The 14,729-nt window shown below is 39.4% G+C and overlaps 1 protein-coding gene across 2 annotated transcripts in view; it reads left to right on the top strand.

Annotated features, from left to right (window-relative positions):
- Positions 1-2,116: 2,116 nt before the first annotated feature.
- Positions 2,117-14,729, top strand: part of LOC138365854 (sulfotransferase 1C4-like) — a 15,461-nt gene continuing 2,848 nt past the window's right edge. Inside the window, exons 1-5 of one of the 2 annotated variants that reach the window (XM_069326489.1) lie at positions 2,117-2,290; positions 6,272-6,476; positions 10,254-10,380; positions 11,953-12,119; positions 13,579-13,690. In XM_069326489.1, the coding sequence (XP_069182590.1) occupies positions 2,169-2,290; positions 6,272-6,476; positions 10,254-10,380; positions 11,953-12,119; positions 13,579-13,690 (733 nt within the window). In that variant the 5' untranslated portion in view covers positions 2,117-2,168. The remainder of the gene's footprint in view (positions 2,291-6,271; positions 6,477-10,253; positions 10,381-11,952; positions 12,120-13,578; positions 13,691-14,729) is intronic. The other variant, XM_069326458.1, reaches the window with a different exon arrangement.

The raw sequence follows: 14,729 nt of genomic DNA, 5'->3' as shown, positions 1-14,729 counted from the left end.
TATCAATTGTTCTGATACTCTCAACAAAGTAGTTGTATAATACAAGTATAATGTATGGGCAATATGCAAAGAAAATATTATATGCAACAAAATAAACCAAATTGATAATTTAAGATTAATGGATATGGCAATTAAATTCATGATGAGTTATACTAAAGAATTATATATTCAAGATATAGATATTCAGATTTACATGAATATGTAGCAATAAGAAATTCAGTCACTGAAGAAGGTAAATCAACTCACTAATTGGTGAGGCGTTGCCTCCTTGCTGCCTAACGACTCTCAATTTATATATGGATGTATTAAGGTCATAAAGCATACTAGTGGCCAATCTACTCTCTAAAAAAATGAATAACTTATTCTGAAACTGAGAAACCGGAGCCTAATCTGGCAAGTTGTCAGCTGATATTTCTCTTGTTGAAACGAGGCTCTATATTTTGATTGGGATATGGCAGCCTTTATGTTGGTCATGTCCCTGTTAGCGTTTGCTGTGGGATGGCTTCTTGAAGCAGTTGATAGGATGAGGTCACAATGGAGGAAACTTGTCGAAACTCCTAGCACTCGAGCTCGACTTCACTCCTTTTAATAAGAGTTCTAATGATTAAATTACAGATTAGATTATAGATCAGGGACTTCCAGAGTATCTAGGAAATTATCACTGGTAATTAGATAAGTAGTTTGTGCGTTAATGTCCCGTTGAAAATGTTATCAACACCACACACGTGCACACAAAAATGTCAACAAACTTCCCTCCGGTACTGGGCGCTTCTTCCCCAGGCGGACGGCTCCCTTCCTCACAGTCAGGTTGCCGACAATGATTATGATAAAGTTATGATATGATAAAGTTATATCACAAGACAAACACATAGTGAATTTAATGATTATTGACAGTACGTGATAGTACAATTTGGCCGTTATTAAGGATTTTGTAAATACGCCACTGGAAGCTATTATTTTGATCCAACAATATGTTTCTTATTATTTGCTCCTTCTGGAAGCTTCTAGATTCTTCATTTTACATGGACATAGTCACACGCATTGATCCCAATGGTATACTTGACCAAATGGTCATGAAGGCTCCTGATGTACATACAGATGATCCTTAAATCATCAGTAATATGATTCTGAGGTAAACTATCAATATGATACGGAAATATTACATTCCCTAGATAATAATATGGATATGGTGAGTGAAATTTTCCACATAAGCTATATCTGTATGCATGTTCTGTGTATATCTATATGGAATGTAGGCTACATATGTGTGCATGAGGGAGGAAAGGACTGCTTCTGTGCCCTTGAGACGGGATTGAGATTACCGATTCCTTGAGATTGATTGATTTAGATAAAGCTACGGAAGAGGTGACACAGGCATGAATAGCCCATGATTTCCTTGAGGTTGGTAGGCACTTTATATTCCTGCGAGGGAGGTAGAAGGGCACTTTTTCTGTTGTCCTTGAGGAGGAAGTTTTCATTGTGCTGTTAATCGCGGTGTTTAGCATAATACTCATAAGATAGATGAAAACAAATATGAGAGGATATTTACCTCGATCGTTTGACCATTTTGACGACGGTAGAGCGACGGTCTCGCTTCTTACAGGTAGTCTTTTTTATTAAGTACAATAAATACAATAAAAACAATCTGACGTCACATGTAAAGGGCAAAAAGCCAATACAGACATTAATACATGACCGGAACACACAGAAACCGGGTAGAACATAATGAAATGACATAATGAAATTCAAAGCACGGCCCTTACGTCTGGCAAGGAAGACGGGAACAAATGCATACCCAGGTTTTAAGAAGCCAAAATGTAAATGTTATTGTTAATTAAACATCCTTCTCACATGATCCAATCTTATGAATTAATGTCTACAATTATTTATTACTCAAATTGACCTCTGGTTTCCAAATAAAAACCCAGGGTCGTAACAGGAACAAAATTACAGTAGCTGTCCTGCATCAAAAGAATTTAATGCCTTTAACCGCTGGTCCCTTTAATTTTTGTTCTTCATTTGACATCCTAAATTACATCAAAGAATGTTTCATTTAAGTGACACAGACGTTAAAGACATTTTAACGGATTTTGTGCGTTTTTTATAATTATTTATATTCACTCAATTGCCTTTTTTCTTTAAAGTTTCGTGAAAGTGATGTGGTGGTGATGACGTGGCCAAAGTGTGGAACAACATGGATGCAGGAGATCGTCTGGACCATGAGGAACAATCCTAACTTGGATCATCCCTTAGCCAGCCTGTCGGTCATGGCTCGCTCTCCCTTCCTTGAGTAAGTAGCTGTTCTAGCCGAGGCTGGGCATAGCCTTGGGTCATCTTCACTACTCGTGACGTCCAGCATTGAAATGTTTTCTCTATACATTATTTCCATCATTGCAGCATTCTCACTTTGCGGACCCTCGGTTTATAACCGGCCATATACTGCAGGTATGTTGACAACATTTTTACACAGGTACCTGATGTTAGACATCTGCAGGAGCTGAAGGAGGCATTTGAGCGGAATTCTGTGTTGCATTTCACTTACGAGATGGAGAAGGATGGGAAGCTGCCCTTTCTAGATGTAACAGTCATGGAAAGGAGCGGAGGTTTCCACACTGCAGTCTACACTAAGGAAACAAACATAGGAATGTGCCTCAATGCCAACAGTGACTGCCCAGACAGGTACAAGAGGAGTGTTGTTAACGCTTATGTCGACCGTGCTCTCAACCACAGCTCAGGATGGAAACAAGTCGATGAAAAACTCTGTAGGGTAAGGCAGGTCCTAGTCAACAACGGCTTCTCCAATGGTTTCGTTGAAGACATCATAAGAAGGAAGGTGAAACGCCATGCAACCTCTGAAGAGACAACTAACACAACAACTGTACCCCCTATTACACTATTTTACAGGAACTTCTTTTCCACAGTTCCTAAAATGGAGGAAAGGGTCCTGAAAGATATTGTTAATAGGAACGTTATCCCTACAGACAAAAATCAGAAGATACAATTGACGATTTACTATAAAACCAAAAAACGGCCAACCTACTCATGAGAAACTCTCCAGACACAAAGCAGGATGCTTTAAAAGAGACCAATGTCGTCTATGCCTTCAAATGCCCACTTGGGGACTGTAAGCCTCAAAGAACTCAGTATAAAGGCAAGACAACAACATCTCTTTCCAGGCGATTAACGATGCATAAGCAACAGGGCTCCATTAAGGAATATATAATCTCTTCTCACAACCAGACCATCACCAGAGAAGTCTTAACAAAAAACACAGAAATCATCGATAGATACAGCGATAGCAGGCGGCTTGATATCTGCGAGGCACTACACATCAAGAAGTCAACACCAGCAATCAACAGCCAATTAATGCACAACTATATTCTACCCAATTCAAGACTCCGCACCAATATAGAAGCATCAAGAAATATGGGCCAATAGGCCCTCTGCAGTTACTTCCATTCTTCCCTTTAACTTGCCCAATATTATACCCATTGTTTCGTGTTCTGTCTTGTGATGAAAGTTTGTTTTCACCCCATCCAAAACTGTTGTAACATATCCCCTCACCCAAATGCAGGTATATAAAATGAAAGCCGTTTAAATTATAGCATTGTAGAACTCTGTTTAGTGTTTGCAAGTTATAGTTGTGTGTGTAAACTAAAGTCTTTGAAAATGTAATAAGTTATTACGAAACGCGCTCAAGTGTCGTGTCAGACTAGAAATAAAAATGAATTTTGGAGAATTGATTTTTCAATTACCATCGGCAGTGAAAAGAAACATAAGAAATATTGAGAAAATTCGTGTTAGAACTATTAATCTTACTTTTTCGGTCATATATATATATATATATATATATATATATATATATATATATATATATATATATATATATATATATATATATATATGCGAACAAGCCTGAATGGTCCCCAGGACAATATGCAACTGAAAACTCACACCCCAGAAGTGACTCGAACCCATACTCCCAGAAGCAACGCAACTGGTATGTACAAGACGCCTTAATCCACTTGACCATCACGACCGGACATAATGAGGTGATAGCCGAGGCTATTTGAACCACCCCACCGCCGGCACTCGGATAGTAATCTTGGGCATAGCATTTTACCAAATCACCTCATTCTTTGGGGCACACGTGAGGAACACAAATGCGAACAAGCCTGAATGGTCCCCAGGACAATATGCAACTGAAAACTCACACCCCAGAAGTGACTCGAACCCATACTCCCAGAAGCAACGCAACTGGTATGTACAAGACGCCTTAATCCACTTGACCATCACGACCGGACATAATGAGGTGATAGCCGAGGCTATTTGAACCACCCCACCGCCGGCACTCGGATAGTAATCTTGGGCATAGCATTTTACCAAATCACCTCATTCTTTGGGGCACACGTGAGGAACACAAATGCGAACAAGCCTGAATGGTCCCCAGGATAGCCTCGGCTATCACCTCATTATGTCCGGTCGTGATGGTCAAGTGGATTAAGGCGTCTTGTACATACCAGTTGCGTTGCTTCTGGGAGTATGGGTTCGAGTCACTTCTGGGGTGTGAGTTTTCAGTTGCATATTGTCCTGGGGACCATTCAGGCTTGTTCGCATTTGTGTTCCTCACGTGTGCCCCAAAGAATGAGGTGATTTGGTAAAATGCTATGCCCAAGATTACTATCCGAGTGCCGGCGGTGGGGTGGTTCAAATAGCCTCGGCTATCACCTCATTATGTCCGGTCGTGATGGTCAAGTGGATTAAGGCGTCTTGTACATACCAGTTGCGTTGCTTCTGGGAGTATGGGTTCGAGTCACTTCTGGGGTGAGTTTTCAGTTATATATACATATATATATATATATATATATATATATATATATATATATATATATATATATATATATATATATATATATATATATATATGTGTGTACAGGCGTTGAGTCACAATAACGTGGCTTAAGTATGTTGACCAGACCACACACTAGAAGGTGAAGGGACGACGACGTTTCGGTCCGTCCTGGACCATTCTCAAGTCGATTGTGATGAGGAAGTACTGTAGATGCACGCAATAAATAGGAAATGGTCATGTTGACTTGCATGATTCTCTCTAGTATGGTTGGACGCTTCAGTTCTTCCCTCATGTTGATGATTCTTGTGCATCTTGGGGCACCAAGAATTATCCTCATGGCTTCATTCTGTACTACTTCAAGTTTGTCCAACACAGAGGCGGGGAAGTAATTAGGTGCAAAGCATGATAATCAACTTGAAATCTAATAAACATCATATAGAATAGTCTAGCATATTTAATATTGATACCAATATTCTTACCAGTAAGTGTTTTCAATGGTTTTAGTATTTCTTTTAACCTACGGTGTAGATCGTTTACAATGTCACTGTTGATACCAACTCCAAGGTATTTGTGCTGCCTACACGTTTCAATTTTCTGGTTGTTGCCCTTGAAAGTTATAGGGACATGAGTTTTCTCCTGGGGATGGACAGCTCTGGATTTTGTTATAGAGATAATAAGACCACATTCAATGCTTTTAGCAACAAGTGAATCAAATGATTCACTTGTTCGGGTATTGGCAACAATGAATATGCAATCGGCATAACAGATGACGGCTTCGTCAAGTAGTGTGGACATATCAATTGTTAATTTGTTCATCAGAACATTGAACAGTGCAGAGCTTAGCACTCCACCCTGGGGTGTACCCAACTTAAAGGGTGCACAATGTTTACTTTTGACCCCCTAGAAAAGGACTGAGGCGGTTCTGTTACTCAGGTAACCCCTGAGCCATGTCAATAGTCTTTCCTTAACTCCAAAATAAGCTAGTTGTTCTGTGATTATTTCTCTGTTTGCTGTATCAAAAGCAGTTTGGAAATCAATAAGTGCCGCCTGAGAGCTTGGTCCCTCTCTAATAAATATTCAGCAGGTTTGTGTGCTTCTTCCAGGAAGGAAACCATCTCTTGACGTAAGTCATGCAAGATCTCTGATTTTTCAATAATGAAGGCATCTGCCAATTTTTCTAACCATGTGAGTAATTCACGAAGATAGTTTTGCAAGTATCATATCGTTTCCCACTTCATCAAATTTGAGGATACGAGTTGTAACTTTTATCTGTATCGTTGATGTGTTACAAAGGGGGTTGTCCCTAAGTAAAACATGTGTATCTAACCCCAAACCGCCTTTCTTAGTACTGGATTATTAGTTACCTTATTTCAAACCAAATTTTCTTTTTACCTATAATTTTATTAAATTTGCTTCCAGTTACGATATGTTGGCGTTCTCAAAGAACGTTCCACCGAAAGATGATAGCCATCCTGTAATAAAAGCATTTAAAGTAAAGTGTCCTGGTAAGGACCCCAAGGATGGAATAATGTTGCAACTGTCGGAGGCGTTACCTGATCCACGGACCATCAAGACCCACCTGCCCTTCTCTCTCCTCACTCCGGATCTTCTGGATACTGCTAAGGTCAGGCCAGGGACGCTGCACCAGGATTCAGCAAATACTTTATTTCCTTTAAAAAGACCTGTACATTTTGTCTCTATCCTGGTGGCTTAGTTTATATTTATTAAACGGTTTATGAGCTCCGAAGCGTTAAGAGGTTGTCCATAGTAAGCTTGATTTCAGTGTTGTGTCCTGACCTGAGGGGGTTGGGGCTCATGGAACTTCAACAATCAAACAGAACTATGGTTGCTGTACCAGACGGTTACTTGCGTACAGGTGGACAACGTCCCTCTAATCACACTCTATTGGAACAGACAACCGACCTCAGCAGCCACACTCCCGCTACCGCCGGTCGACCAATAATGAACTCTGGAGTGCTTGAAGTTCTCTCAGGAGATCACCCTGTACGCCTCTTGATCTTCGAGAGGAGTTCAGCTTCACATATCTAGGGCTGCGGCTCCAACACTGGCCTCGTTGTCCTGTGCACACACCCTACCTGAGCCGCCATGACTCCCCACTCTCTCCTTGTTTGGAATGATCTCCTCAATCCCCCTTTTGTAAATTAGTATTTTTGTAAATTAGTCACCCTGTCCGCAGCTGTGATTCTCCTTCTCTCTCTCTCTCTTCTGCTTTCTGGGAAGCCTCACCAGGACAAGAGCAAAAGCCGGTTAACAATATACATTTAATAAACGAAAGAACATATACAGTACACGAAACAAGAACAATAAAACATTACCATATAACACTCTAAGCTACTACAACCTGGTAGCAATCCAATACCATATCCTGGCTTCACCAACCATCTGTATCAAATGGCTGCTTCACTCTTGGCTTACCACTTACTACTCCCTCACCAAGTGGGGACTGCAATATTCGTCACAACTCTATTGTACACTCAGCTCTAGAAATATATAAATTTCAGCATGTATCTGAAACACCACTCGTTACAACAATATTGTACAGTCAGTCCTGAAAGTATATGAAGCTCAGCCTGTGGCTGAGACTCCAGAAACATCAACATATATATATATATATATTCCCCAATACAAAAAGAAATCAATCTCTCGCCTTCCACTGCGTCTTATACGCCAATAAACATTCAAGCACTCCCCTTATACATCATGTGTGATCACCATGAACCTCTGTTCTGCTCCTAGAGGCTCACTACCGCGTACATCTCTAGGTTCTCCCCGAATTGTCAACAAGGCTCTTCTGCAGTCCTCCCAAACTGCTACACAATGAAGTTCTCATCAAACATCAGCGATGCTTCACCATTGATCCCACAGAAACGTATGAAACCCTTCTTCACTGCTTTTCTACACGGCTTGAGGTCCACTCCTCACTATGGGGTTCTGCTCTCCCACAGGGTTCAGCATTCACTTCTATAGCCTCAAAGTTTCCTCCATTAACTTCTTCCCTGGCCTCGAAGTTCTTCCATCAACTCTTCCTCCAAAACAAACCTGTAATTTCAAAACTCTAACATGTTGCGAAGGTACTCCCCCGTCCAGTCGAGTCCATGCTCCACCTTGCTGGGAGCCGCTGCCGTCATGAGCTCTCCGCCCTCAGTCATCCACTGACACTCGGCGAGGGCGGACGCATCGCCGCCTCTTCCAGCTGGCTCCCTGACCACTACACTCTTATTTCAGCTTACTGCCTTAATAAAACATATCTAATATATTCATAAACACTTCTCACGATCAATCACAGGCAGCCACTGCAACAAGTTATTAAATAGGCTTACCACAGAATTTATCTGTCGAGGGCGCTCAGGTCTCGATCCTCATAACGGCGCCCACGGGTTGCCCACAAAATCGCTATAGGACTGCCTCACAAGGCTCCTTCCAGTCCTGACTTGATGGCTTTAGGTCGTCTCTCAGGCTTCATACATAAACGCTTGACTGGTTCTCTTCTTGAGAACTCTTGAGAACTGGTTCTCTTCTTGAGAACTTCTCTATTACGCTGTCTCTCTTCTTGACGGAGCACTCAACTAGGAGTTCCTCCTTTACTGCCAGGAGCACAAACACAGTACAACCTCCTCTCACGACCTCTGCTGCTCAAGTGTGGTCATGACATCCACAGTGAGCCTCATACCTTGTCAGCAAAATCTCGTCATGTCACTTATTTGCCTGTTCATCCTCTGCCAATGCTTTTAAACTATTCATTAACATTTGCCAAGTATTTAATATATATGCACACATCTTTATTTCCTTTGACCTCTCAGTTGGGTCTAGTTTGTCGACAACCTGTTCTCGCACTTGCTTATAGTCAGTATTGGCTTATTTAGTAAGTGCATATGTGACATACTAACTGATTGTGAATATTTTAGTTTGCCTTGAAAAGCTTCTATGAAGCTTTTTTAGTTTACCTTAAAAAGCTTCTATGAAGCTTTTCAAGGTAAACTAAAATATTCACAATCAATTAGTATGTCACATATGCACTTATTAAATAAGCCAATATTGACTATAAGCATGTGCGAGAACGGGTTGTTGTCGAATAACTCTCATAAGGGTAGACTCGTTCTTCAGGCTACCTGGGGCCAAAACAGTTGCCACCGGAGGCGGCTGGTTTATTGTGCACTCCCTATTCATCCTGTACAGCCCGTTCTCCTAAGGTTTCCCAAACGTCAAGATAATGATCAATTTAAATAGTTATGTCCTAACCTACCAGAGGACCTAAAACAGTAAACGGTACGTCACTTTCACATGTTGCTTCCATTTTCTAGTAGGACAATTTTTTCCTTGTATAACGCATACGAGCTAAAAGCGACGTTCTTTGTAGAACAGCTTGCATCCTGTGTGCAGTCTTGCAAAAATAAAATAAAATAAATATACAGAGGGCAAAAAAGCTCTTAATTAGACTTCAGCAATGAAATTGATATTAACAATTACATCTAAACTGCACACCTTCTAACTATAATGACAGCTGGTACAAATTTGTTTGCATTTGCAACATCTATGGATTTACTTTTTTTTATATAAATTGGAGGAAAGAATTTTGTTAATAATGACCACAACATTGCACAACAAATTCGCATAGTTTCATAACTCACAAGTGAATAAGTAAATGATTGATGAATCAGAGTTTTCGTGTCCACGCGTGTTCTGTAGTTCTTACTGGTTGTAGACGCGACTAATTGTACTCGCCAAGTTTAGGAGTTAAATTAGTTTGTGGGAAACCATGACAAACTGTTCTTTTTTAAATGCATTGGAAATTGTGATTATATAAAGTAATCTTAATAATTGAAACTGCGATTACAAAAGAAAGAGTTGCTGCCCATCTGAATGGTAATATATTGTTTTTCAGTCTGTAACGAACAGAAACGTGACTCGTATCGTTAATCCTTGTTGGTGTTGACGTAGGCGATGCCTTCGGTGGGTGTTGGTAATGGCGTGCGTAGTATTGACAGTTCAGTCACAAACTGTTGTATACTACCTACTGTTCCTTGTGCGGGGTTAGACTATTGTACTACATGCAGTGTAGTGGGGTTATTACATACTCGCCCCACGTCTTGCGAGTGATTTGGTCTAGGTTAGACTTCTGGCTATAGAGGATTGTCAAGAGCCCCAATCCTTAACTAGTCGCCTCTGTTCACCCAGCAGTAACTGGGTACCTGGTTATAAATAGATTGGCGGGTCGTGTTCCAGGGAAATATATTGACTAAGGTTTACCTTGAGCTATGGGAAGGGAAAGCACTCTTTCTGATAACAGGAGTCGGATGTCGTCAGTTCCTGTACCCACCCGAGTTACAAAAATATATTGGTACCCAGCATGTGTACATGGTAGTCTGTCGTGCACGTGTAGGTGGTGTACGTGGCGAGGTCTCCCAAGGACGTGGTCGTATCCTGCCATCACCACTGTCGTCTCTTCCGCCTTCAAGACTTCACCGGCTCCCTCGACCAATTCGTCCAGTATTTCCTGGACGACAACTGTGAGTATCTTTGGGTTTCCTGCATCAGAAATGTAGAAGTATAGAATTGTATATCGACTCTCATTTGTTTTTCTTTAAATATTGTTTAGCACTGATAATTGTCAGTCGCCTTCAGGAGTCTGAAACTGATGTCTTTGTTTTAGTTATTCAAGTTCAGATTTATTAAATTCTTCTAGTTTATCCTACATAAGGCACACATTGCCCCATAACTGACACAACACATCATCAATACAAGAAACACGGATAATTTAAAGGGAATAACGGAACCTAACTAATCACATTACAGTTCCAAGTAGCGGAAAGTAGGATCAAAACTTGCACAATGCATTTTTACAATGTTTCATAATCTCTGCATTGTATGTTTGTAATAACCTCATTATCGGCTTTTAATGTTTTTCTCTATAAAAATTATTAAATTAGATTCCTGATTATATATTACTGAATGTAGATTATAATTTATTAAACGTTAATAAGATGCTAAATATATCTACTCAAAACTGGGCACGAAACTGTAGATACAAATGGAATAAGTTTAGGATTCCGAAAAGACATGAGTAAATATTGGTTTGGGAATATGGTTTTAAGTACCTGTTACCACCCTTGAGACTAAATAAGGTTCTTCTCCCCGCAGTGTAAAGAAATGATAATAAATCGGCCTTGCCAACAGATGTCTAGGGGTATAGATACATCACTGCATAAAATGGAGAACAATAAATTTATGCTAAGGGGGAGAAACATAACAACAATTAAATGTATCAATAATAGCCAGAAATATTCTTCAGCATGCAAAATCATAGAATAACCTCCTTATTGAGACATTAGCACTAACACCAGCACATGGATTAATCAATAGTTATACACAAATCATCTAACCAGATAATTAACATTTATATGGGCTAAAATAACAGTGACCAATGACTTAACTTAAAACACGACTCCTCTCGACAATATCTGCCACGCTTCTCCCCACGCTTTGGTCCGCAGGCCAAGCGTCTACCAAAATATCAATTAAATATCCACATAAACATTGTGGAAATTCTACTAACAAAATGTAGTACTAATATTCAAAACATTATTAATCTTAAGGGTAATAAAAACTGGTACAACACTCAATACAATAATACGGCAACCAAATATGGGAAAATTAATCAAGGTTAAACTATAAACACTCACTTGACAACAATGTTCCCACACTGGCCATATCCAAATATGGTCAACCGTCCACACAGAGAAATCTAACACAAAAGCCTCATACAGTATAATGCAACTCAGGCACACTACCGCATGCTATAATATATGTCATACAAAAATCTCATATCATACAACTGGATGCTATATTAATTAGAGAACAAGAAATTAAAGAAATAAAAGAATCAAGAGCAATGGCAGAATCCTAGTAAGATTCGTAACAGTACCGTACATGGAAAAATTTCTGAGTAATAGGTGTTAGATCACAGGATGTTTTAAATGGAAGGTTATACATGAATCATGAGTTCAGTTACGTATAAACAATAGCTGCCTCATGTGTGAAAAGACCTACTGTAATTTTCTTTGTTTTTATGACGTTGGCAGTGGTGTTCGGGCCGTACTGGCTCCACATGAAGGAAGCCTGGGAGAAGCGCGACCATCCTAACATGCACTTCGTATTTTTTGAGGATATCAAGAACAATACAATGCTGGAACTTCATAAGCTCAACAAGTTCTTAGACACCAACCTGACGGAGGAGCAGCTGCAGAAGGTTAGTTCAGAGTTTCTGATAGCAGATAATCCCATCGGAGAAAAGGTGCAAGTTAAATTAATTTCGGAAAACTAAGAGGCAATAGATATACTATATTTTTGTCTGAAATTAAATTATATATATATAATGTACTTAGTTTTATTACTTATTGTTGTTATTAGTAGATTTATGCACTAATTAATTTTAATTCTGCTGCCTTAATTCTACTTGTGTGTTAAAAAATAGTGCCGTAGGAGCTAGTAATGGGTCGCGACCTTCGACTTGAAAAACTACTTTAGAAAACAGTCACCTGTTTGGGAATAAAGTGTAATAGCAAACTCAAATAAAAAAATAATAAAGTGGCAGGCTAATGTAGACTCTCGTGTCCTGCAATCTCATAAAATGAGAAATGTTCGTACTATACAAATACAACAAATTGGGGGAGGGGTGGACCCATCAGACGTTCTGATCAAAGGCATTAATGTCCTTTTCCGTCCTGAAAGTTCTGGCACTCGTAAATTAAACTGTGATACTGAACTCATGTATCGGAACGGTTAACGTACAGCTCTACATCTCTAGGAGGTAGATCCTTAAGAAATATCATAAACGTATAAACTATTTTTGAAGTCCAATGGCCGACCATAGTCCAAGGCTGACTCATGCACCCGACCCATTTTGTGGCAGTGGGAAATATTTATTACTGTAAGTTCTAGTTATGAAATAAAAAACCTTTTATGAGAGAAAATCTGTTCAGGTTTAATTAATAAATTAAAACGCAACTTATAAGTGTATATAGACAGTTAGCTACTGAGTTGAATTATAATAAAGTAGTAGATACCTTTGCAAGAATGAAGCCTAGATATTCTTGTGCTCGACCCAGATTTTGCTTGTGGAGGCTAATAGATCAGCCGTATATTTCATGTTCTCGCCTGATTCCATACTCTTTCATACAGAACAGGGTAGCAGCACATTGATGTGTATACTTAAACTTGTTAATAACAAAAAACAGACGAAAAAGACTAGTAGTTGCTTTATGCATTTTTTATTTGGTTCTTTCTGTTTTAACGTTTAAAATGCACAATAATTTAACACGTTTTAATTGTTTTGAGCTTAAATACAAAGTAGCAATTATGTATTTTTTAAAACTGAATTTTCTTTGTTTTGACTTTAAATACACAATAAAAATGAATAATAAATTAGAAATTAGTACGTGTCCTGGCGTCTTTTACCTCAAGTGAAAGCTCGCTTTCCCTAACTTTGGAACCAGGCTACGCCCCTGGCTTCAGTTTGTGTGGTGGCATGATGCTCTCACTGCGGCAAAACTGTGTACATCTTCTCTTCCCTACGATATTATGCTGAATCATTTGTGTGGCAGTGTTCCAATTAGAAATTACTTGAGGATCGATGGTGTAATATACCAAAATAAGACAATATTAGGCTGGTGGAACGTTATTTTAATAAGAGTTAACATTCCTCGCAGGTGGCGCATTACACCAGCTTCAGCGAGATGAAATCTCGAGAGGAGAAGAAATTAGAGTTATCTTCTCCCAACAAGCAGGTGCTGTCTAGCGACGGCGGCTTTTTCAGGAAGGGTTAGTACATGCATTTATTATTCATTAAGCTCCTCAGTAACTTTACAATTTTATTAATTAAGTGATGTTCTTGAGTAGATATTGTTTGTTCTCGTGACTGGCCTAAGTCAATACATGGGTGTCCAGTGGTGCGGGAGATATCGGCAAGAACTACAACACTGAATTGATCATCAGCGCACTCACTTTTCTTCTCTAGGTGCCATGTTATTTTGCTAGTGATGATTTGTACCTTAAGGTGCAAATCTCTCTTACTGGTAGTATCTGAGATCATTAGTCCACGTGTCATGCGGATAAACAGATAAGTGACTGTCTCCTCTTCATCGCGATAAGTGCAGTTTGCATGCAGGTTTTTCCTCCCAATGACTGCACGAGTGGTGGTGTTGAAAGATGCGGCACTCACAGTGGCACATCAATGTTCATAATTTGGCAGAGGTTAGAAGTTATCGACGTCTTCTATTTGTGTGAGGATAATGAAGAAAATAACATATGAGTGGAATTGGACTCAGGATGGCAAAGATGAGGAGTTGTGTTAATGGTCGTATCATTGATACTGTTTTATGAAAAGTTTATGTTTTATTCAAGAGACTGAGATTGTGAGTCGAAGTATGTTTGGGAGTTAGTCGCAAATCAGATGGATTAGGGGTGGATTATGGTAGGGTAAATTAGAGTACATTAAATAACATGGGGTTAATGTGTATATGGTATCGTGAATGTTTGTATAAGCTGCGCGCATCTTCTACCGTCGTCATGTGGGCACGCCGCATAAGTGATTGTAGTGAGGTGAGATTGAAGGAACGTGTTATTATGTCTGGCATCGGAAAATATAATTATTTCAACCCATCTTTCTGTATAAATGGTACCTATTGTGACGGTCATCAGTAGTCACTAATTCGTACGTACTTACCTTTTAGATAATAGTATACTGACTAGTATGAAATTATTTTAAAATAAATGAAGCTAAAAAACAAACTTAAATATCCCTAAGCCTAGTATAGCACACACATGTACTATACTAGGCCTCAGATATCGTGTATTAGGC

This window comes from Procambarus clarkii, chromosome 1, assembly GCF_040958095.1.
Source record: "Procambarus clarkii isolate CNS0578487 chromosome 1, FALCON_Pclarkii_2.0, whole genome shotgun sequence".
Lineage (NCBI taxonomy): Eukaryota > Metazoa > Arthropoda > Malacostraca > Decapoda > Cambaridae > Procambarus > Procambarus clarkii.
Note: the sequence above shows the minus strand (reverse complement) of the source record. Positions and strands in the feature narration are given on the sequence as shown.